This window comes from Anolis carolinensis, chromosome 1 (assembly GCF_035594765.1).
Source record: "Anolis carolinensis isolate JA03-04 chromosome 1, rAnoCar3.1.pri, whole genome shotgun sequence".
NCBI lineage: Eukaryota > Metazoa > Chordata > Lepidosauria > Squamata > Dactyloidae > Anolis > Anolis carolinensis.
In genome coordinates, this window is record NC_085841.1 from 252,902,288 (window position 1) to 252,928,527 (window position 26,240).

Genomic DNA, 26,240 nt, shown 5'->3' on the forward strand with positions numbered 1-26,240 from the left:
TTGGCCTTCAACTCCTAGAAATCCTAACAGGAAATCCTAAAACAGCCAGGCTGTGGTGCAGGCTGCTTAGTAGCCAGCTGCAATAAATCACTATGACCAAGAGGTAATGAGTTTGAGACCAGCCCGTGTTGAGGTCAGTACCCGACCATTAAAATAAAAAATAGCCCTGCTCGTTGCTGACCTAAGCAACCCGAAATATAGTTGCATCTATCAAATAGGAAATTTAGGTACCACTATGTGGGGAGGCTAATTTAACTATTTTACGACACCATAAAATCATCCAGCAGCGTTTGGAATGAGGAAGTCGGCATCACAGTGGATGATGAAGCAGCTGCTCCCCTGTGGCCGGAATCAAGCATACCCTCAGGAAGCTGGAGAAGGTTAAATTGCCTCTGTGTCTGTCTCTATGTTCATATGGCATTGAATGTTTGCCTTATATGTGTACATTGTGATCTGCCCTGAGTCCCCTTCGGGGTAAGAAGGGTGGAATATAAATACTGCAAATAAATAACAGCTGGTAAACTGGCTGAGATTTCTGAGCATTGTAGGCCTAAACACCTGGGGACCCACAGGTTGAGAACCACTGTACTAAATTAATGAAGCCCCTTCCACACAGTTGTGTGAAATCCCACATTTTCTGCCTTGATATTCTGGGTTATATGGCTGCATGGAAGGGTCCTATGAGAGGTTTGTGGTTTGTTGCACTTCTAGCACAGAGGACAACAGAAAATAAAGTGTTTACAGTTAATTGTTCTGGATTAAATTATTAGAGGCTTGAGAAACAGCATTGAGATCAAGAGAATGGAAAAAACTAAGCACATCTTACAGGAAGGAAGCCGTACCAATGAGGGAGTGCCACATGTTACATGCCAACAGTGTAAATCTCAGTGTGTTTACACAGAGATCTTACTGATTTCTAGTTATTTCACAATGAAATCTCACCATCACCAAACACATATTTCCTTCTGGGGTCAAGGCACATGCTCTGGAAAGAGAAGCCTTTCCAATGGCCACAGTTGGACGTTGCCTTTGGCCAGAGTCTTCCACAACAGGCCAAAGTCAACATCAGGTGTGTGGAGGAAAGAAAGGGGCTGTGTGTTTGTTTGCTTTTCAACTGTGGCCACAAACACACACACACACTCGACATGACATCACTTTGACCGCCATGGTTACAAGCATGGGCAAACTTCGGCCCTCCAGGTGTTTTGGACTGCAACTCCCACCATTCCTAACAGCCTACCGGCTGTTAGGAATGGTGGAAGTTGCAGTCCAAAACACTTGGAGGGCCGAAGTTTGCCAGGGCTTGTTCTAGAATCAAGATAGTTGGAGTATCACAAAGTCTTGGGGCTTCTCTATCAAGGAGGGCTAGACTCATCAAACCACATCTCCAGTGATTCCATAGCATTGAGCTATGAACGTTCAAGTGGTGTCAAACAGGATTAATTCTCAAGTGTAGATGCACCTGGAGTATGGCCATGCAGGACTACTCCAGCAACACCAATGCCCACAAAGCAACAAACACACAGTGCATGTGTCTACACCAAGTATGGGCCAACTTGGGCCCTCCCTCCAGGAGTTTTGGACTTCAACTCCTACCATTCCTAACAGCCGGTGTTGGGTGTTGCAGTCCAAAACACCTGGAGGGCCCAAGTTGGCCCATGCCTGATCTACACAGTAAAATAAATGCAGTCTGACACCACTTTCACCTGTCAAGGCTCAATGCTAAGGAATCCTGGGGGTTGCAGCTTGGCAAAGACTTTAACCTTCTCTGCCCAAGAGTGCTGGTGCCTCACCAAACCACACACCTCACAGCCTTGAGCAACTGCAGTTGAAGCGGTGTCAAACTGCATTCAGCCTACAGTGTGTAGATGCCTTCACTGGGAGGCGGGGCTGGCCGGGAAAGGGAAGAAATGACGCGCAGGAGGAGGAAGCGAGGTGGATCCTTTCTTTTTGTGTGTGATAAGATCAGGAGGAACCTATAGTAAGGCCGAGGCATGGACAGGAAGCACAGAATTCTTCCTTTGCTTTTGTTGGCAGGGAAGGAGAGAGAGAGCGGCAAGATTTCCCAGCAAGATTTAGGGTCCAAGCCCCTCTTCTCTCCCCTCCTCCCACTCACTATAGCCCAGCCTTGCTTCTTTCCCTATTTCCCTGGGCATGTGCGGCCAGAAAATAGCTTGCAAGCAAGGGACCATCCAAGTAAAGGAAGGCTCAATCTGGGGAGTCCCTGTCTCCCACCAGTTTGCCCCACTAGCTGGGTTTACTCACCGCTCTCGGGGGCCAGGGCAGGGAAGGAGAGGGAGGGAGGCAGCCTTGTCTCCTTTTCCTCCCGCGTTCAGACTCTGGCGGAGCCAAAGGCGCCGGGCTCCTCCTCTTTCTCCTTCTCCCCGCCTCTGTTTCGTATCCCAGTGTGTGGTTTTTTACGCGCCTCCTTCTCCTCCGTGGCTCCAGGCCCCACGTGTGAGCTTTGGGCATGCTTGTTGCAAGCCTACAGCGTTGGCTCCCAAGTTTTCCCCAAAACTGCAAAGGCACGCAGGATCGACAACCAGAAGGTTGGCTTTGCCTCAACAACACCAAAAGAAAGTATAGAGGACGCGGCCGAACTGCCGCCAAAATATATTATTTATTTTTTTGCCGCCACTGTTTATAATTCATGTCCTTTTGCTGCCGCCATTTAGAACATACAGTAGAGTCTCACTTATCCAACATAAACGGGCCGGCAGAACGTTGGATAAGCGAATATGTTGGATAATAAGGAGGGATTAAGGAAAAGCCTATTACACATCAAATTAGGTTATGATTTTACAAATTAAGCACCAAAACATGTTTAACAACAAATTTGACAGAAAAAGTAGTTCAATACGCAGTAATGCTATGTAGTAATTACTGTATTTACGAATTTAGCACCAAAGTATCATGATATATTGAAAACATTGACTACAAAAATGTGTTGGATAATACAGAATGTTGGATAAGTGAGGCTCTACTGTATATATGCCACAGCACACCACAGCCAGCACCCAGAGAGACCCAAAGATGGAGGGAAACTCTCTTTGAGAGCGATAGTTAAAAAAGCAGACAGGCCACCTCATTATGATGAACAGGAAGGAGAGACAGGAACACTTGAAGTGATCATCAAGTTTGCAGAAGACACCAAACTGGGAGGGATTGCTAATATTCCAGAAGACAGGAGCAGAATTCAAAACGATTTTAACAGATTAGAGAGATGGGCCAAAACTAACAAATGAAGTTCAACAGGGACAAATGCAAGATACTCCATTTAGGCAGAAAAAAATGAAATGCAAAGATACAGAATGGGGGACGATGCCTGGCTCAACAGCAGTACATGTGAAACAGATCAAGTTAAACATGAGCCTACAATGTGATGCTGCGGCTAAAAAAAGCCAACAGGATTTTGGCCTGCATAAATAGGGGTATAGCGTTTAGATCCAGGGAAGTCATGCCACCCCTCTATTCTGCCTTGGTTGGACCACACCTGGAACACTGTCTAATTCTGGGCACCGCAACTGAAGGGAGACGTTGACAAGCTGGAATGTGTCCAGAGGAGCGTGACTAAAATGATCAAGGATCTGGAGAACAAGCCCTATGAGGAGCAGCTTAAAGAGCTGGACATTTTTAGCCTGCAGAAGAGAAGGCTGAGAGGAGACATGATAGCCATGTACAAATATGTGAGGGGAAGTCATAGAGAGGATGGAGAAAGCTTGTTTTCTGCTGACCTGGAGGATAGGATGCGGAACAATGGCTTCAAACTACAGGAAAGGAGATTCCACCTCAACCTTAGGAAGAACTTCCTTACTGTGAGAGCTGTTCAGCACTGGAACTCTCTGCCCCAGAATGTGGTTGGGGCTCCTTCATTGGAGGCTTTTAAGGATGGCCATCTGTCAAGGGTGCTTGAGTTTCTTGAAAATATGTTCCCTCACAAAGGAATATAAACAGGCTTTTTAAAACCTTTGAGTCCTCTCTTCCAGAGGCGCTAAACACAAGCACTCTAACCCTTAGAGCAGGGGTCCCCAAACTAAGGCCCGGGGGCCGGATGCGGCCCTCCAAGGTCATTTACCTGGCCCCTGCCCTCAGTTTTATAATATAATATTTTTATATCAGTTTTAGTAATATATTGTATATACATATAATATTGATAATAATTTTATGTTATACAATATAATACTAATAGTAATACCATATAATAATATTAATTATATGTTATATATTACATATTATATAATAGTATAGTGGTATAGTTCAATATAGTAATATATAATGCTAATATTGGGTTATGCTAATAATATAATACATTTTATGTACATACAGCTGCTCAGAGTCCCCTTCGGGGTGAGAATGGTGGGATATAAATGTAGTAAATAAATGCAGTAAATAATTAATTTTAGACTTAGGCTCGGCCAAAGTCTGACATGACTTGAAGGCACACAACAACAACAACAATCCTAATTAACTTGACTATCTCATTGGCCAGTAGCAGGCCCACACTTTCCATTGAAATCCTAATAGGTTTATGTTGGTTAAAATTGTTTTCATTTTTAAATATTGTATTGTTCTTTCATTGTTGTTGTTGTTGTTGCACTACAAATAAGACATGTGCAGTATGCATAGGAATTTGTTTGTAATTTTTTTCCAAATGATAATTCGGCCCCTCAACAGTCTGAAAGATTGTGGACCGGCCCTCTGTTTAAAAAGTTTGGGGACCCCTGCCTTAGAGGCTCACTTCAGTTAATAATAATAATAACTTTATTTTTATACCCCACCTCAATCTCCCCAAAGGGACCCGGGGCGGCTTACATGGGGTAAAACCCAGGTAAATACAATAAACAAAATAAAACACATCAAAAGAAAAAAAAATGCACAATGATAAAATTTTACTCATAATAAAATGGCAAGCTTAATAAAACATGATTTAAACACCAAAATAACAGTCATAAAAACGAACTGGGCAAAGTGCACTGAGTGAGTTTTGTAAATGCGAGATAATCAATAAAGTGTTGCAATTTGTGAGAGCAACTTGGGATGGGGATGGACCCTGTGGCTATATCAAGTTGACAAAGCAAGAAAAGTGCAACTGATGAGGAAATAGTCCCAGATAAAAGATATGGGTGATCCTTAGCACTTCTCCCTGAAGGCTAATTAAACTTTTCCCTCAAAGAGGTTTCTCACTAATAGTTCCCAAACTCTTCCTTCCTCTTCTAAACTCCACTACCTAACTCTTCAAAAACCAAATCCTATCTGACTAATTCTCTGTTTGAATAGCACTTAAATCTCTCTGGCTCAGCCTGCCTCCTGTTGCTAAGCAACTCCCTCGAATTTCAACAACCAATCAGACTGTACTTCCATATGTCAAGCTGCCTGATCATTCCTCCCCCTGCCTGGCTTAGCTTTTCCAAGCAAGGCCTTGATCTGCCTTTACCCACCAACCCTGCAAGGTAGGCCAATCCGTTACGGAATGCATTTGGTTTCAGTTAATCCAAGGCTGTGGAATGAATGCATGCAGTTCCACACCACTTGAACTTCCCTGGTGCAATGCAATGGGAGTTGTGGTTTGGCACATGCATTGCAAAACTGCAACTCCCATAGCCTTGGGTTGGAAGTTGTAGTAGGCTGCTCATGTTTTGCAAGTTTCCCAGAAGACCAGAGCTTTCTGGACAATTCCTATTGGTGACACACTTTCGAGATAAGCCTCATTTCATGGCACAGTCATAACAACAACAACGACAACTTATTCTTATATCCCGCCCCATCTCCCCAAAGGGACTTGTGGTGGCATACATGGGGATCAAGCCTTAAAAGCACAATGATACATAGCATAAAATTAAATTCCAAAATTAATACATAAAATATATAAAAACATCGAACATCATAATTCAATAATCCAACAACTGATCAGTGCCGTGGGCATATTCAGAGTTGGGCCAAGGGATAAAATCTGTGTATAGTAGGAATAAGGCCATTGCTTAGGAGAGACATAAATCAGTACAATACTATAGGTGAGTTCTGGAGAACAAGCCCTACAAGGAGCGGCTGAAAGAGCTGGGTATGTTTAGCTTGCAGAAGAGAAGTCTGAGAGGAGACATGATAGCCATGTATAAATATGTGAGCGGAAGTCGTAGGGAGGAGGGAGCAAGCTTGTTTTCTGCTGCCCTGGAGACTAGCATGGAGAACAATGGCTTCAAACTCCAGGAAAGGAGATTCCACCTGAACATTAGGAAGAACTTCCTGACTGTGAGAGCTGTTCAGCAATGGAACTCTCTGCCCTGGAGTGTGGTGGAGGCTCCTTCTTTGGAGGCTTTTAAGCAGAAGCTGGATAGCCATCTGTCAGGGGTGCTTTGAATGCGATTTCTTCCCGACAGGAGGTTGGACTGGATGGCCCATGAGGTCGCTTCTAACTCTATGATTCTATGAAGTAGAGATGTGCCGATTTAATCGAAAGCACATTGATATAGCCAGGTTTTCAAGTTTTTCTGGAAAGACTCCAATGTGAGGATTAATCTAATTTCTTTGGGGAGGGAGTTCCAGAGCCGGAGCCACCACTGAGAAGGCCCGTTCCCTCGTCCCTGCCAATAGTGTTCAAGACGGGAGCAAGAGAAGGGCCTCTCCAGAAGATCTTAACGCTCGTGCAGGTTGGTAGCGAAAGATGCGATCAGAAAGATAAGCTGGATCTGAACCCTTTAAGGCTTTATAGGTAATAACCAGAACCTTGAATTGGAACCGGAAACGTAGCAGAAAAAAAACCAACTCATTTGGTTTTTCTAGCACACTTGGGCCCTCCAGGTGGGTTGGACTTCAACTCTCAGAAATCCCAGCCAGTTTACCAGCTGTTAGGGATTATGGGAATTGAAGTCCAAAACAACTGGAGGGCCGAAGTTTGCCCATGCCTGTAAACCAACCTCTTATTAAGAGATATGAACACACACGTACACTGTAATAATAAACAGTATAGGACTGTGATGGAGCTGTAAAAGTCCCAGTTCTTTTTGTTAGGCTCCCTCACCCACAGTTTGAGAATACAATCTTCACTCATCCAATGTTCTGTATTATCCAATGCAGTCTGCCTCCCGCCTGGATCCACAGCTGTTTCTCTAGGCAGACACGGATCACAGATTTAAAAAAATCTTCACAGGACTGAACTTTCTATGGATTTAACTTCTGACAATGTTGTTACTGTAAGTTCATTTTATGCAATTCTACCTTTATTTGTAGTCAAATTTTCAGTAGTCAATGTTTTTGTAGTCAATGTTTTCAATACATTGCAATTTTTTGGTGCTAAATTCGTAAATACAGTAATTATTCCATAACGTTGCCATGTATTGAACTGCTTTTTCTGTTGATTTAATGTAAAACATGATGTTTTGGTGCTTAATTTGTAAAATCATAACGTAATTTGACGTTTAATAGGCTTTTCCTTAATCCTTCCTTACTATCCAACATTTTCGCTTATCCAACGTTCTGCCGGCTCATTTATGTTGAATAAGCGAGACTACTGTAGTCACTTTTCTGTTAATTTTACAAAGGTGGAGCTTAAGGATATCCCTCCTGGTTTGGATCAATAAGTATGCCTGCCCCTTTCCGCCAGGAAAAACCATCTTTAGTATAGGGCAGTGGTTTTCAACCTGTTGATCAATTAAGAAATGTGTTGATTTATTTATGAGGTTATATACTCCTTCTTCATAAGGCAGAACATTTTCTCATGGCGTAGGTGGAAAAAGGTCAAACAGAAGGCTTTTTGTGTCGTCAAAGGCTTTCTTGGTTGGGCATACTGGGTTGCTGTATGGCCATGTTTCCGAAGCATTCTTTCCTGGCGTTTCGCCCACATCTATGGCAGACATCCTCAGAGGTTGTGAGGTCTGTTGGAAACTAGGCAAGTGGTGTTCATATATCTGTGGAATGCCCACGGTGGGAGAAAGAACTCTTGTCTGCTGGAGGCCAGTGTGAATGTTGCAACTGGCCAGCTTAATTAGAATTTAATGGCCTTGCAGCTTCAAAGCCTGACTGCTCCCTGCCTGAGGGAAGGCATTTTTTTCTTTTAAAAGTGCAATGATTCTTCAACTACAGTCCTATAGAATCATAAAGTTGGAAGAGACCCCATGGGCCATCCAATCCAACCCCCTGCCGAGAAGCAGGAAATCGCATTCAAAGCACTCCCGACAGATGGCCATCCAGCCCCTGCTTAAAAGCCTCCAAAGAAGGAGCCTCCACCACTCCAGTGCAGAGAGTTCCGCTGCTGAACAGCTCTCACAGTGAGGAAGTTCTTCCTAATGTTTAGGTGGAATCTCCTTTCCTGTAGTTTGAAGCCATTGTTCCACGTTCTGGTCTCCAGGGCAGCAAAAAACAAGCTTGCTCCCTCTTACCTATGACTTACCCTCACATCTGCAACTACATAACTAGGAAGAGGACCAAGTTAAGAAAGAACCTTTCTCTTTGATTTGCTATCTTTTCTCCAATCCCAGAGACTATTGCATTGGGGAGTATTTTTAAAAGGCTATTCTTCTCCCTACAGCTTGTAGCAGCAGCACAGCAGTACAGTGACAGAGCCCAAAGCCGATAGCATTTTGGAAGCAGAAGAAGGGGAGAAAAGGGAATTATATGTGAAATCCAGTTTGAAGAAACCCACAGAGATGAAATAATGACAGACGGTTTATTCCGCTCCCAGCATGCTGGGACAAGATAAAAACCAGTTTCTTCTCAGAAATGGGAGTCTGGTGCAGCCTTTAATTTTCTATTAGCAAGCACATTTTACAGCTGCAAAAACCAGGGCTTCTTCGCATGGAGGGTGTGGAGACTTTTTTGGTATATCCTCCCTGCATGCTATCAATAGCCAGACACTTATAGCCCTGGAAGTGCCAAAGGGTGTAAAAAAGAGATAATAGAAATTACCCCAGCTCAACAGGGAGAAAGCTGATCTATTGAAAACAATGTCACTCGTTGGCCCCTTGCAGTTCTGTTCCATTAGACCCCAAATGCTTGCTGGGATTGCCAGCAGAAAGCAGCGAAACCCAATGTTCTACTTCAGCAAAGATGATGATATTTAACCCCTACTGTGAACAAAGGGGAAACTTATGAATATAATCAGACAGGCAGTGAAGATGGGTTCTGGTTGCAAACAATTGGCAGGGCCTGTTGTTTAAAGCAAGACAATCAGGGAGTTTATATTGTAATCTAAGACTTTTTAAATTTATCTTGCAGTGGCCACTCCTATAAAATAGACCCTTCACTTTTGTGTTGTTAAGGCACAGACTTCTGTTGGAAATAGCTAAATTGTGAAATAAAATAAAAATACTATTTTTAAAACTGAGTAAACGCCTCTCTAGGAACCTCTAGGAGCCCTTCGACACAGAAATATAACTGAGAATATAAAGGCAGAAAATCCCACAATGTCTGCTTTGAACTGGGTCTACACTGCCATATATTCCAGCTCAAAGCAGATATTGTGGGATTTTATTCAGCTGTGTGGAAGTGGCCTAGGTCCTCCAGCATGACTCTATGATTAGCTTCTGATGGATATTGACTATAGAATTGCATTAAACGGAGAAGTGTTCTCTTTAGCAGTTGCTATACTCCAGCACAACTTTGTCTGTAGAGTTCTGCTTGAAGTCCTAGAGCAGTGGTTCTCAACCTGTGGGTCCCCAGATGTTTTGGCCTTCAACTCCCAGAAATCCTAACAGCTGGTAAACTGGTTGGGATTTCTGGGAGTTGTTGGCCAAAACACCTGGGGAACCACAGGTTGAGAACCACCGACCTAGAGGTTCTTAGCGAGAACATATTACGCAAATCCAGAAATAATCCAGTGCACAAAAGTTAAACTCGCAGACGTGGAGGGCCAGTTGTATTTACTTGATTGATTCTGTGATTGAATCCCAGCATGCAGGGTTATTGTGGTGGACCATGTGGTAGTTGCTACTGGAATGAATGAGATATTCAGGGGCTGAAGTATGCTGTGTGAGGCTGATAGATGTCCTTTAATTTTATATAATGGGAGAAGGAGGACAGTTCAAGTCACTTTGAAACATCTGGAGAAATGGAAGATGTTTAATTTGTTATTTCTGTCATTTTATAATTTTATTAAACTTAAATAGAAGGGTCTGGTAGAGCCCCTGGTGGCGCAGCAGGTTAAACAGCTGAGCTGCTGAACATGGTGACCAAAAGGTCGGCATTTTGAATCCGGGGAGCAGGATGAGCTTCTGCTGTTAGCCCCAGCTTCTGGCAACCTAGCAGTTCAAAAACATGCAAATGTGAATAGATTAATAGGTACCGCTCCGGCGGGAAGGTAACAGCGCTCCATGCAGTCATGCCGGCCACATGACCTTGGAGGTGTCTGCGGACAATGCCGGCTCTTTGGCTTATGGTGGGGCCGGCCCTGGAGCTACACCACTAACTGTACTGAAACATTATCGATGTTCTATTGCTGTCACTGATGACAGTTGATCTTGTAGTACAATAAACCTAACCTGTCTAAATTCACTGAACACATGCCGGGATATCATTCCTAAGGTGCAGTTCTTCCACAATTTAAAAGAATCCTTCCTGACTTTCTACATATGGCAGGGATGGTTCGTATCCTATATTAACAGTTCGTATCCTACATTCCCTGTGTCACCCAGTTCGTATTATACATTCTCTGTGTCACCCAGTTCGTATTCTACATTCCCTGTGTCTGGCAAAATATAATACTGTGCCAGTATATTTCCATTGATGACTGGGAAAATGGTTGAGTGGAAGCAAGGCAGAATTCTCTTGACATGTCCCATATCTTTTTTGGATTGGCATAGTGGAACTACTTGATAGCCACTGTACAGCTGTGGTAGAAATCATTTCTTAAGGAGGTACTGGATACCTCCTTGTACAATGTCTGATAAAAAGCACTGAGGCTAGCATAACTTCAGATCAAGAAGGTTCCAGGCTGTGTTGGAAAAAATCATGATTGTTGTTCACTAGCTAAAGGTAAAATTTTCCCCCTGACATTAAGTTTAGTTGTGTCCGACTCTGGGGGTTGGCGCTCATCTCCATTTCTAAGGCAAAGAGCCACTGTTGCCCAAAGACACCTACAAGGTCATGTGGCCAGCATGATTGCATGGAATGCCATTACCTTCCTGCCGAAGCGATACTTATTGATCTATTCACAGTTGCATGTTTTCAAACTACTAGGTTGGCAGAAGCTGGGGCTAACAGCAGGAGCCCACCCTGCTCCCTGGATTCGAACTGCTAACCTTTTGGTCAGCAAGTTCAGTAGCTCAATGGTTTTACCCGCTGCGCCACCAGGGAGCCCTGTTCACTGGCTAGCAGGTGATTAAATACCACCCTAGGAGTGTACCTTTCTTCTTCTTCTTCATTCACGCAGTTGTTTCCGACTCTTCGTGACCTCATGGACCAGTCCACGCCAGAGCTCTCCCATGCAAAGGATTGTTATCTTGTTGTGGTGCTGGGGCTTGTGCGCCTCGATGATGCCATGAGCTCAACCGTGCAGGGCCACCCAAGATGGGAAGGTCATGGCAGAGAGGTCAAACTAAATACGATCCCTGGGGAAGGTAACGGCAAACCACCACAGTATTCTTGCCATGAAAACTAAATGGATCAGGAGTGTACCAGAGAGGTATATTTTGAAGCAAGTCTGGACTACCCCTTAAAACAATGAAACAAATCAGTTGTTTGGTCTGGTAAGAACTGCAGGTAACTTCAGTCTGGATGTTGATATATGCGTTGAAAAGGTGGGAGCAATATTTCTTTAATTGTCATGTTATATTTATATGCATGGAGATTTGGCAAGGTGCCTGTTCCACGGAAGCCAGTGATCAGAAGATCATGGCCCTGGGGAGGTTTTGTTTTCTTGTTTTGGCTGCCATCCTAGAAAAGCTTTCCCATCTTGGGAGGAATCCAGGCACCAAGCCAGATAGGCTGGGGACAAGGGATGAAGGGCAGCTTGGCTGGCTGGTAAGCTGAGTTCATAGTGGGCATGGTGCCCTGCGGACAAAGCCTGGACAATAGCTGCTTCATGCTGGCACAGTCTGCTGAGACACCATCACGTTTATGCGGCAGAGTGATTATTTCATCACTTATATCAACCTTCTGGGTATATTTCCCCCCTCTGCTCTTGAGTATTCACTTTTGGGGGGGGGGTGTTTTCTTTTTTCATTCTTTTTTTTTTTTTTGCTCCCTCTCATGCTCATGCACAGAGGTACAAGAGAGTATACAATAACTTGCTCAGGAGCGTAATAGCAGCCGTTCCGCTATGCTCTGTACAAGGAACCCTTCTTTCCCATCACTCCAGCTAGCCTGCAGCTTTGCCACAAGGGGCAATTATCTTCTCAGATCTCTCAAGCTTTGTGGGGGTCAAGCACAACAGCTATGAGAATGAAGGGAATCAGGTGTGCTTTGAAAATAAAAAATGGTGGTTCAACAGAATGTCAATCTTACTATTTTTACAATTCTCTTCAAGCTTTTTTAAGGGATGCGGAGCTGTATAGCCTGATAGATCCCCGTTTCTTGGGATGAAATGAGTCTAACAGTGCTTTTGCACTTTTCATAAAAGGCGAGACCTGGACTACCATTATCTGAAATAAACAAGATGCTTCTAATCTGGTTTTGCATTCCCCTTACACAAAATATGACATTTATTTTTGTACAACTTGAGTGCATTTCTGCTGACTGTTGTAGCTGAAGTTCATTCATTCCCACTTCAGTAGAACAAAGTGACACTCACAGGTATGAACTCAGATGACCCCACATTACTGACATTGATAATTATATCAGGCTCTCCACTTTTGTGGGGATTAGGGGTGCAGGATCCCCACAAGTGGAAAAACTATGAATTAAAAAACAACCTATTTGTTGTGCTTGAGAGAACACCACTTTAAGAATGTCTAGGTCCATCAGCATGAATTTATGATCAGCTTTCATTAGAAGTTGATCATATGATTGCACTGGAAAGCCTAGAGATTCCTAGAGATTTCTTTCTAGAAATCTCTACATCCTTCAGCCTTTGACCTGTGGGGTCCCACAAGGTTCCATTCTATCTCTCATGCTGGATGAGGGCTAACAAGCTGAAACTTAATCCAGACAAGACAGAGGTTCTCTTGGTCAGTCGTAAGGCACTGTTGGTGGGGATGAGGGAGAGAGCCTTCTTGGTGGTGGTCCCCCAGCTTTGGAACACCCTCCCCAAGGAGATTCGGCAGGCCCACACCCTATCCTCCTTCTGGAGGGAATTGAAGGCTTGGATGTTTAGGCAAGCCTTTGAGAATGTCTAGCCCAATGGTCCACAATTATGATACAGCACAGCACTTTCATCCCATGCCCTTGTTCCTTAGCTACAACTTGCACAATCCCTTTCCTTTCTTTAAAAAATCACAATCCTAATTCTCATTAGTCCAGGGCTTAAAGTGCATTGTTGTGTGCATTCAAGTCATTTTTTTTACCCCTGGAGGACTCCATTCCCCTGAACAGTCAGCATTCAGAAGCCTTTTGAAATGAAATACCTTCACCTGCCTATGAAAGGGTAGGAAGAATGACTCCAACCTCTGTAGGAGGAGAGTTCCAGAGCCTGGGTGCAGCAACCAAGAAGGTCCTTGACATGTAATATGGTTGATACACCTGTGAGGCTAGCCACACTACAGAGGTGAGTGTATTTCTTTATTTAACTGTATGAAGTGTGTGTATGTGTGTGTCAGCCATAATTGGGAGCTGCTTCACAATAATATCACATATAGTGGAATTAACACGTCCCAGCAAATATAATGAACTTTTTAATCATGTCAGAAGCGACTTGAGAACATACTGCAAGTAACTCCTGGCGTGAGAGAATTGGCTGTCTACAGAGACATTACCCAGGGGACTCCTGGATGTGTTACCATCCTGCTGAGAGGCTTCTCTCATGTCATTACAAGCTAGAGCTGACAGATGGGAGCTCACCCCATCTTGCAGATTTGAACCGGCAACCTTCTGGTCAGCAACCCAACCTTCAGGTCAGCACAAAGGTTTAACCCATTGCATCACTGCGGCTCCTTTTAATATAATGAATAATATGTGAGAGTTCCTGGGCTTTAAAAATCCAAAAATGTGTAGGTAAAGTTAAGGGTAAGGGTTTTACAAGGTCTTTAGTCTTCTCTGCCAAAGAGTGCTGGTGCCTCACTAAGCTACAAATCTGAGATTCCATAGACTGAACCATGGCTGTTAAAGCGGTGTTGTGCTGCAGTAATTCTACAGTGTAAATACCCACAGGTAAGATTATATGAAAATGAGAAAGAATAGGATAAGGGACTTTTAAGGATGAATGACCAGATAACATTGGAGTGTTCATCTTAAATAATTTTACATGCAAATACATGTAACTGAACTGAAGGTAGTTGCCTTCCCCTCATCTCATTTTTGCAGCCCTTTGTTACATTTATATCCTACCTTTTCTTCAGTGAGCACAAGGCTTATCCAGACAAGAAACAATCAGGGCCAGCTAACCTCCCAACAAAGGATTCCCTCAGGCAAGAAGTAGTCAGACTGTGAATCTGCAAAGCCATTAATTGCTAATCAAGGTGACCATTTGCCCAATTCACACTTGTCTCAAGCAGGCAAGAGTTCTTTCTCCCACCCTAGACCTTCCACAGATATATAAACCCCACTTGCATAGTTTTCCAACAGACTTCACAACCTCTGAGGATGTCTGCCATAGATGTGGGTGAAACGTCAGGTGGGAATGCTTCTGAAACATGGTCATACAGCCTGGAAATCTCACAGCAACCTACAAGGCTTATCCTCGCAATAGATCTTTCAGATAGGTCAAGCCAAGGGTGTTGGCCTAATGGATTTCATAATTCATTGGGGATTAGAACCTGAGTTCTAGATTCCGCAAGTCCCATTTCATGAATGTAGCCACCACACAGGCAGGAGATGAATTGTAGCACAGAAGTTGTGATTGATAAGAACTGGGGATGCCTACCCCTAACCTGTTCCAAATTGTCGCCACAGTGAGTCCTGACTTATTCTGTTTTGAACACAGAAATCCTATATGGGCGCCTTTGACAATCCCTTTATGAACTCTCGAGTGGAGCAGTAATACTCTGTGTTGAACGATGTTGTGAAATTGATTGAGTTTTAATCGTGCTTTGAATTTTAGTTCCAGTTCAAATTCACTGTAATCAGCTTTCCATAGTTGACACTATGATTATAACAATTTCCCTGACAAGCGCATATCTAGTGCTTTCACTGAAACAAAAATCGATAGTAAAGAAACTGTGTTTGAAGGCTATGGCAGCATAGAACAATCAGCATGACTACCATCTACTGGCCAACATAGAAATGTTTTTAATTTTTTAAAAGGAACATTTCATTCCTTGGGGTTTTTTTCTCCCAAAATCTCACATTTATTGTTTATCTCTAAAAATGGTATGCACTTGTGACTTAATATTTTTTCTGATTTGTGCTCCTGTCATTCTAAGCTTTGTTTAAAGAATTTATGACCTTAAGCTGCAATTTAGATGCCTTTGTAAGAGCAATAGACAGATCCAAGGACAAGACTAGTAAAGTTCTAAATAACCCTTCAGCCTCTAGGTCAGTGATTCTCAACCTATGGGTCCCCAGATGTTTGGCCTTCAACTCCCAGAAATCCTAACAGCTGGTAAACTGGTTGGGGTTTCTGGGAGTTGTAGGCCAAAACACCTGGGGAACCACAGGTTGAGAACCACTTCTCTAGGGACAGCATCTCTATTGCACATTTTCTGTGTTAAGTAATGTGAAATCCAGAGTTTTCTTGTCCCGTTGTTTTGCTTTTTGGTTTCTCAGAGCAAGATAATGTAGTACTGTTGTTGACCACTGCACCCCCCCCCCCCCAAAAGAGGTATTTGTAGTTCAATAAGTGATTACAAATAAATATATGATTTTTCCTTTTTATTAAATACCTTTTTCAGAGATCCAGAGTTGTGAAGTTCCAAAGATTTAGAAGACTGGGAATGGACCTAGGAGCAGCTGTACCCCTCCAAACTCTGTCATGTCTAAATTGTATCAACTTAATTATTTCTGTGTAACTTGTATTTTTCTTACTGTGTACTGTATCAATTTCTTATATGTTGTGTATAAAATGTTCCCTATAGGTATCAAAATGTAACTGAAGGCAGCCACCTCCCCGTGACACTATTTGCATAATCCCTTGGGAACAGGGACGTTGGCTAAATCCCTCTAGCTATTTCCCAAGTGAGATAACTATTGGAATCGTTGTGTGTATATAGGAGCCGCAATGGCGCAATGACTTAAGCCCTTGTGAACTGCTGACCTGAAGGTTGGATTGCTGACCTGTAGGTTGCCAGTTCGAATCCAGGAGATGGGGTGAGCTTCCGCCTGTCAGCTCTAGCTTGTGGGGGCATGAGAGAAGCCTCCCAGTAACACATCCGGAAATCCCCTGGGCAACGCCTTTATAGATGGCCAATTCTCTCACACCAGAAGTGACTTGCAGTATGTTCTCAAGTCACTTCTGACACGATAAAAAATTCTGTGTATATAAAGATAGATGATGTTCTTTACTAGTCAGAAAAGCTCAGGATGTTTGTCCATGTAACCTGCAGCTGAAAGTCTGCCACTCCTGCAAAGGCAGGGGCTTAGAAAATGTGCATACATTAACTTTCTATACTGACAGCCAAGTCCTTCATTGCCTAAGATCAACACCTTTGTCTTTTGGGCTTTGCACCTACGTTTCAAATGAAATTGGATGTTTGAGTTAATCAAAAACTCATCAGCATATCTGTACTATCTAAGCTGCAACCTCCCAGGCTCTTCACATAGGCCAATTCCCAGCTGCTGTCCTTCCTTCCTGTAGGTAGTGATGTAAAAGGAACCTCCAGCTAATTCCAGTGTGGATCCTGGGCAGCCTCTTTTCCAACAATCGGGAGGGACCAGGGTCTGACTAGCTGTCAAGACTGTATAAGATGTCATTCATTGTTCTGTAAGTTTATGCTTGTACCTTTTAAACAAATTGCTTGTACATGGATCCTTTTTGGCCAAGTAGTAATAATCTTTTGTGTCTTGTCTTCAGCCTTTTGAGTTTGTTTCTCTGCCCTGGCCTATCTGGTTTAGCTTAGGCTTGCCAGGCACAGATTCTCTAACCATGGTCCTAGCTAAATCACTACAGTACTATATAGTCCTTTGTCGATCTCACAAAGGTCTTCTTACATTATTATTAATTTTTCTCTGAAACAGAAGAAAGTAAAAGAATGGGGCAAATATTCTCATACTACACAAACATACAGTAGCCACTGTAGGAACGGGGGGATAAAATTAGGACTCAAATTCTACTAACAAATATATAGAGGAAGAGGATTGTAACAATGATTAAGGGAGCAAACCAGATTTGGCAGATTGAAACTGTCTGTTTTAATCAAAATATGTTTTAACAGTATAAATGACTCAGCTACTGAATAAATGAGAAATATGTCCACGAATCTGTTTTGCATCAAACAACTAAAGGCTCATTACTTTAGCTATAACCAAAGTTGCTTCTACACGACAAGTTTATGTAGTTTGACACCACTTTTAAGTGCCATGGTTCAATCCTATAGAATAATGGGAGTTGTAGTTTTACAAGGTCTTCACTTTCTCTGCCAAAGGGCACTGGTGCCTCACCAAACTAAAACTCCCAGGATTCCGTAGCATTGAGCCATGACAATTAAAGTGGTATCAAGCCACATACAACCTGCAGTGCAGATGCCCCCTCAGTCAGGATAAGGAAGATACTTGCGTAATTTTTGGAAGTACAGTAGAGTCTCACTTATCCAAGCTAAACGGGCCAGCAGAAGCTTGGATAAGTGAATATCTTGGATAATAAGGAGGGATTAAGGAAAAGCCTATTAAACATCAAATTAGGTTATGATTTTACAAATTAAGCACCAAAACATCATGTTATACAACAAATTTGACAGAAAAAGTAGTTCAGTGTGCAGTAATGTTATGTTGTAATTACTGTATTTACGAATTTAGCACTAAAATATCACGATATATTGAAAACATTGACTACAGAAATGGCTTGGATAATCCAGAGGCATGGATAAGCGAGGCTTGGATAAGTGAGACTCTACTATATGTTGAAAGTTGCATGCAGGGATGTAGGTGTTGGGAAAAGATCTGGAAAATCTGAATGGAATCAAATCTTATGAGAAATTGTCAAAGCAGAATATGAAGTCTGGATGTGGAGCTGCGGAAGAGATGCTGCAAGCCTGAGACATTAATAGTGTCTTCCTATACAAGTCCACAGAGATAGGCTTCTGACAGTTTTACTCCTGTGGAAAGTGCTTTTCACTGAGTTAATACGGTTATTTCTTTCATCAATGTGTTTGTAATATGTTTTAATTTGCCACTGTAAGCCTTCAGGTCATTTCCAATTTCTAGCAACTTCAAAGTTGACTTTATCACAAGTCAACATTAGTTTGGAGGTGGACGGCTGCCTTTGTCTTCCTTTGAAGCTGAGAGAGTGTGACGTGCCCAAGATCAGCCAGTGGGCTTCTATGGCTGAGCAGGTTTTGAACCCTGGTCTCCTAGTGTCCTGGTCCAGCGCTTAACCCAGTGGTCCCCAGATGTTTTGGCTTTCAACTCCCAGAAATCCTAACAGCTGGTAAATTGGTTGGGATTTCTGTGAGTTGTAGGCCAAAACACCTGGGGACCCACAAGTTGAGAATCACTGGCTTAAACCATCTAACATCTTGATCATTGCAAGAATATCATTCTTTGGAAGAAAGGCAGGGAGGTTATCAAATGCACAGAAGGAAAAAGAAGAGAATGAAATAGAACAGGATAAAAGAAAGGTCTAAAGGAGAATTCTTCACAAAGGGATGAGCTCCATAGCATGACATAGTTTGAGCAAGTAACATAGAACCTGAGGGAAACTATTCCAGTTTCAGAGTCACTTACTAAACCTAATGGTGATCGCCCATGGCTGAGCAGAAAATGAGCATGGCTACTTCATTCTTTCACTCACCATTATATAAATATGCATGCACATATGTGTATTTTTTTATCCTTCTCTTCCCATGCACATGGCCCATACCATTCCTACACATCTACACCATCCCTTCTTGACCTATCTCTATTGCCTCAGCTAATGTTCATGTTAGGGCCCTTCCATACAGAAATATAATTCAGAATATCCAGGCAGAAAATCCCACAATATCTGCTCAGAACTGGGTTATGTGAGTCCACAGTGCCATATATTCCAGTTCAAAGCAGAAAATGTGGGATTTTCTTCAGCTGTGTGGAAGGGCCCAAGTCAGATGAAAGAGATGTTTTCCCTACCCAAATGTGGAAAGTGGCCCACCAAAAAAGAAAATAAAGAAGATATTAGCTTGGATCATCTGCTGAGAAGAAGCCATATTTTCTGAGAAAGCCATGCAATCCACATTTGATCCCTGGGTTCAAGTTTCTCACGTGTGATGTATGGGATTGCACAACCATTCTACTTTTGAATTCTACTCCCAGTGAAGGAATGCTGATAAAAGCATCAATGATTTTGTCAAAGTATAATTAGGGCTATGAGCTGATTAAAACAATGCTTTGTTATCAGTCCTGTGGCTGTTCAACTTCTGAAACTTCAGATCTGCTCTGCAATTATATTGATGGCTCCAAACTATAAAATGTAGGAGTGTGGATACAGAGTACTTGAGAATTATGAATTATGTACTCCCAAGTGTACCTCTAGTGCAAAGTAAGCTTCAATCTGATATAAAGTACAAAGAGATGCAGTGGCTTAACTCTAACCCTTGAATGGTATATGTTGGTATCTTTAACTACAAACATAAGCATGAGTTCATCCCTTGGCCCAAAGAGAAGAAGAGGAACTGTGTGACTCTTGCCTGAAGGCAGCAAACGATAAAAGCCTGCTTCCAGAGAATCTCGGGCTAACAAAGAACTTGCACTTCCTCTAGCAACTGCTCCATTCTCCATAGGGAAAACAGTTTTCTGCTTTGAGAGTGCAGGCCGTTTTAAAATAAAACTCTGCAAGCAGCCTTTTAATTAGACCATTCTGTCAAGTGATAATTTGACACTCTTTAATGAAGTATTTTCAGCAAGGAAGAGGGGAGAACATATACTCTGAGATTTGAAAATCACCTTAAATACATGTGCATCAAATGAACATGGGTCACAGTGTATGAGAAAACTGACTTCGATTTATTATTAGAAACACTTCTTCTATGTTGCTGCTTGTTTGTGTGAATCCCAAAGCAGTTTACAGCAATAGCACAAAAGAATAAAATGAAAACAGTAATATAGCATAGAAGAGGGTTCCAGACAGTCCATGGCAATAATAATAATAATAATAATAATAATAATAATAATAATAATAAACTTTATTTATATTCCGCTCTATCTTCCTGAGGGGACTCAGAGTGGATTACAGGTACATATATGGCAAACATTCAATGACATTATACAAGTGACAAAGACATAACAGTTTCATTTCAGGCATCTGGAAGTTGTGCTCAACTCAGCCATGGGGATGTGCTGTTGTTCCATTCTTCCATGCCAAAGAGCTTGTTGTCCATGGATGCCTTCTTGATCGAACCGCTGACATGCTTTTCAAGGGCACCTTTTACCTTCCCGCCAAAGCGGTACCTATTTATCTACTCACATTGCTGTTTTTGAACTGCTAGGTAGGCAAAAGTCCATGGCTATGAGAAAACAAATGTCCAAACATGCCAGCAATGATGCCTGATATACATGTCAATTCTAGATAAGGGATGCTTAATGTGTATTAGTAATGGATGATGATGTAGTCACAAATGTGGCCACTGTAAAGGGATTTCTAGGTTTCACTGCATATATATGTGTGTGTGTTGGTATATCTTACATATGCTAATGAAACTTGTCAAAAAGGAACAAGTTGATTTCTGTAACAGAAAAGGCTTTTCTTGAAATTAGATGTACAGTAGAGTCTCACTTATCCAACATAACGGGCCGGCAGAATGTTGGATAAACGAATATGTTGGATAATAAGGAGGGATTAAGTAAAAGCCTATTAAACATCAAATTAGGTTATGATTTTTAAAATTAAGCACCAAAACATCATGTTATACAACAAATTTGACAGAAAAAGTAGTTCAATACACAGTAATGCTATGTAGTAATTACTGTACTTATGAATGTACCACCAAAATATCACGATGTATTGAAAACATTGACTACAAACATGCATTGGATAATCCAGAACGTTGGATAAGCAAGTGTTGGATAAGTGAGACTCTACTGTAGTTAGTGAGAAATTTAAAAAAGAACTGGCCAAAAATAATTCAAACCAAATATCATTGACTCCTTACATTCAGAATCATTACCTCTTGAAAACAGCATTGTGAAAGAAAGCATCTGTGAGCTGCAGCTAAACAGCATTAAAATAAAGAGTTGAGCCAAAATTAGTCTTCATTTTACAGTTCAGAGAAGCAAAGGAAGTTAAGAAGATCACAGACAATTCAATTTAATTGAAAGGGGAAGATTAAATAAAATGAGACTAGCATATGCAGAGCTAATTTCAAGGGCAGGGGAGTGGAAATTATTGTTTGGCTGAAAAAAAGAATTCAGAGGACTGAACGCACTATAAGGATGCATTTGGACTGTGCAATTTTGTATATTCATTATAACAACTGAAAACCCTCTTACATTTCAGATCCAAGCAGAGGTTCTACCATAAACTATGGAACTACTTGGATGGGAGACTGACCACCAATGAATACAGGTCTTGTGCACTATATAACAGAGGAAGGGATTGGCAAAACTATAAATAAGGCCCCTTCTACACTGCCCTATATTCCAGGATCGGATCCCAGGTTATCTGCTTTAAACTGGATTATATGAGTCTCCACTGCCAGATAATCTGGGATCAGATCCTGGGATATAGGGTAGTGTGGAAGGGGCCTGAGTGTTCTTAAGAATATCCTATGAAATTCATTGGGTTGCCATACATCCACAGGTGACTTCTATCCAAGTATTAACCAGGGCTCACCCTGTTTAGCTCCCAGGATCAGATGGGATTGAATGTCTGGGTATCTAGGCCAAGAGAAGCAGTATTGGTAGTTAATGATGCAGCAAATGATATACAGTAGAGAAACTTCAGCCCTTTTCTCTGACAGAGTCCAGAATCCCTTCATAGCCAATGGTAGAATTTGGCCCCTGAGCAGCTGGATATACACAGATTATCTACAAACTTCAGGAAAGGTGATTCCACCTGAACATTAGGAAGAACTTCCTCACTGTGAGAGCTGTTCAGCAGTGGAACTCTCTGCCCCTGAATGTGGTGGAAGCTCCATCCTTCAAGGCTTTTAAGCAGAGGCTGGATGGCCATCTGTCGGGGGTGCTTTGAATGAGATTTTCCTGCTTCTTGCAGGGGGTTTGACTGGATGGTCCATGAGGTCTCTTCCAACTCTACGATTCTATGATTCTGTCTCCAGCTGGCAATTCAGTTCCCCTAAAACAGGCATGGGCAAACTTCAACCCTCCAGGTATTTTGGACTACAGCTCCCACAATTCCTAACAGCTGGAGGGCAGAAGTTTGCCCATGCTTGCCCTAAAGTGTTTAAATGGGAGATTTGGGCAGGTACATATCATGAGTATTGCCAGTGGAAGATGAACTCCCAAAGTTTATACAGTGTAGAAACAAAGAAAATCAAAATGCAAAAGTGTGACCCATCGCTTCCACAAATAGCTGTGGGAGGAACTATTCAAGCATGTGAGTAATAGAAACATTAACTCCCTAATCTGTTCTCAACCTTTCCCAACAAGCTGTTCAATACTTTTTGCACTGGGGTCACTAATACAAATTAACTCTTACTGTAACACCAGACAGCTGTTAATGTTTGACACTGATATTTAGAACTATAGAATAGTAGAAATGTAAGAGACCACAAGGGCCGTCCAGTTCAACCCTATTCTGCCATGCAGAAACACATAATTAAAGCACTCCCAACAGATGGACATCCAGCCTTTGTATAAGGAACTTAAAACACCTGCCTAACATTACACTAGCCATACTTAGATCTAATGAGGACTGACTGTAAGATCTTCTGCATGCAAAGTATGGCATATGCTACACCAAGATGTTTTTAGCCTACAACTCCCAGAAATCCTAACAGCTGGTAAATTGGTTGGGATTTCTGGGAGTTGAAGGCCAAAACATCTGGGGGCCGGAGGTTGAGAACCACCACGCTTGAATGATTGCCTGGCCTATATCATCTCAACAAGACTGACAGATGCAGGACTGCAACTTAATTGTTCATCATTCGACATCAGCACTAGACCTAATGGGTTTTGTATTACAGTAAGATCTGGAAGGCCACAATTTGTTCTCTTTAGTCAAGGTAGTGGGGTTTGAATTGTGATACAAGGCTTGTGGATGTAATGTCTGATTTTGCAATTCCCATTATTCCCAGTCCACATGGTGGATAATCAAAAGTGATGGTAGTTGTTGTTTAGTAACATCTGGGGACCCAAACTGGATAAAACTTGAAGAGAATTGGCCACTATGTAAATATATTATAATTGGTCCTCTGTATCCACTGATTCTCTGTCCATGGATTTAACTGCCTTTTGAAGGCAACCATGTAGCCTTTGATGAAAATAAGCTTAATATACCTACTATACCTCTTTTTAAAAAATATATGCATATTATTGGTTTGTACTATTGTAAGCTATTTTGAGGGTCCTTCTAAGGACCAAAATTCTACAAAAATTCTTGCCGAAATACATATAAAATTGCACAGAGCAGTCTGGAGTGTATTACATAAAATCCCATAACCTGCTAACTCTGGTTTTGATGTGATCTACGTTTTAGAAGCAATGCCACAGAGTAAGAGACTTCTCTGTTAGGATTTCCCCACATAATGAAGCAATCAAGGTGATACGGCAAATGTCACAACCTGTGGAATTGGGCTCATTAGCAATCTGTGCCAATGGCTGTTTTCACAAGTGATGTTCAGGCTGGCTTTTGTATTTTTAGTGTCTATAATTCAAATATTTAAATCTACACTGGCTAGATTTTTACGGGTCTGTTTTCTGCTTTTGGACTGTCAAATCAAAAACTGAGAATTTCAAGTGTGGCTTGGTGTTCAGTGAGTTCAGTATTTTCCAACTTAGGGTCCTTGAGATAAAATGAATTAATTCTCCTATAATTCCCACCCTCCCCCCAAAATACCACAGATAAGAAAACCACTCTCCAAGGGGTCCTGATTTGCCAGGGACAGGTCCAACGAATCCTCCACTTTGTGGCCCCTTCTTAAGATTGGCTCTGCATCTCGTGGTGCCGGAGCACAGTCTGTTCAGCACCTTCCAAGTCACCCTAGTCTTCTGTGTGCCCACGGGGAGTCTCTCATTCGGTATCAGCCATGGCTTGAGATTCTGGGTTTTAGCCTGCCACTTTTGGACTCTTGCTTGTTGAGGTGTTCTTTCAAGTGTCTCTGTAGATCCTAGAACACTATTTCTTGATTTAAGGCATTGGTGTTATTAATATTATTAATAAATAAGCAAGGTATTAATATTCTGCAAGGATTGTGTCACCAATATTTTAAGGTAAGTGTTTACATCCAAAAGAGCTTGTTTTATTAAGTTGCCTTCCATCATTTTAACTGCTCACACATGTAACTTTCACACATGTTAGGCAGCCTGAGTTTGCACTGACACATTTGTACCAGATGAAGGGAGTGCAGAGCAGACAGTTACCCATACATGGTATCTATCTTATCCTAAATCGGAAACTTGGATCCAGTTGACTAGGGGGTTGATTAACCACAATGCATCCCGGATGAAGGAAATTACAGATGTGGGGATGTGTTTCCCCCACCTCCTTGCAAAACACTAATTGAGCAAACTGTTGACATATGGAGTGGCATAAGCACACTAATTAAAGTTTACCTTTCCTCAACCAGATGTGGCTTCCAGAAAAAGAACTCAATTTTATATATTAATTAAGCCTCAAATGCCCAACAAAAGGATTTGTACCTTTTGTTAGATAGTGATTTAGAAGACCAGATCTCTTATCAAATATAACTTTACAATGAATAATTAAAATTAAACCCCAGAAGTTTTCCTCATATGATTTCAGGTAAATGAGATGAGATTATATTTTTGTTTATTATTCAGACCCTTTTCTGTTCACTGCCCAGTCCATTCCTAAATACAATTGAGAACACATTGCATTTCCCTGCATTACATTATATTTCATTGGCTTTTAGTTATAATGCTGTAGTACAATGTGTCATCAGTTTGTGCATTCTCTGTGTACAAATCAATGCGCTAATCTAATACATCGCAAGCTGCGCTGGGGTGGACCTTGCTGTAGCCTTGAGCATGCAAATGCATAACATTCCAAAACGTATGCAGTGCAATACATTTTAATTTAATGTCATAATAGGGCCTGTTGCATGTTATTAAAATGAAGCACGGGAACAGGAAGAAGAATGTGTTGTTCTTTCTGGAAATTTACCTGTCAGATCACCTTGAAATGAGTCTGATTTAGTGTCACAGGAGTGGCAGAATAGATGCACACTTACAAAATTGGGCAGAATTGTGAGCATTGCCTAGATTTGTAATGGCTGAAGATAAATTGCTGTGTTGGAAATACACATAAAACATACACAGATCGGCCATCACTGTTGCAATACTTGGCAGCGTAACACCAGAATAAAATATGAAAATGCACACAAAAGGTAGCTGTTACGTTATTAGGTTGCATTTCTATATGCTTGGAGTTGTAGTTCTGTGTTCAAACTACTTTGCTGTGCTGACTCTCATTTTATTTGGGGAGGGACAAATGCTCTTATGTTATCCCCTTCCTAGCTATATCTTGACATGTCTATAAGTCCATAAGTACAGCAATAATTCATTATTACAATACTGAAGTAATCACAAACATTTACTTGTTTCAACAACTTGTAAAAAGTACAACAAAATAGTATACAATGAAACATAAGTTTGTTATATTCACAATACTTTCTAGTAGAAGGAAATGTTCAACAAGGGCTACTTTAAACATATTTCCTCTTTAAAGTTCACTATGGTGATTTCTTTCTCTTTCTTTCTTGTAAAGGAAATTCAACAAAAGTCTCTATAAACAAATCTTCCTCTATGTTTCCTTGTAGAGGGCAGGAGTAGTTGTAATTGGTCGTGTCTGAGAGTGTCATGGGAGTAGCCTCTCTGCCAAGTTGTCTGACCTTGCAGTTTACAGGAGCTGTCATACTGTGGTGAAGATGGCTGAAAAACTTACAAATTGCACCAAA

General features: G+C 41.7%; 1 protein-coding gene and 1 long non-coding RNA gene across 3 annotated transcripts in view; one reads left to right on the forward strand and one right to left on the reverse strand.

The window, feature by feature from the left end:
* Positions 1-2,505, reverse strand: part of steap3 (STEAP3 metalloreductase) — a 57,726-nt gene extending 55,221 nt beyond the window's left edge. For both annotated transcript variants that reach the window (XM_008120787.3, XM_008120783.3), the window contains exon 1: positions 2,266-2,505. In XM_008120787.3, coding sequence (XP_008118994.2) covers positions 2,266-2,472 — 207 coding nt within the window. In that variant the 5' untranslated portion in view covers positions 2,473-2,505. The remainder of the gene's footprint in view (positions 1-2,265) is intronic.
* Positions 2,506-4,161: 1,656 nt separating this feature from the next.
* On the forward strand, positions 4,162-17,439 carry LOC134295318 (uncharacterized). Its single transcript, XR_010001860.1, has 3 exons — positions 4,162-5,450; positions 7,072-7,187; positions 15,912-17,439. It is a non-coding gene; the product is annotated as an uncharacterized LOC134295318 (long non-coding RNA).
* Positions 17,440-26,240: the final 8,801 nt, after the last annotated feature.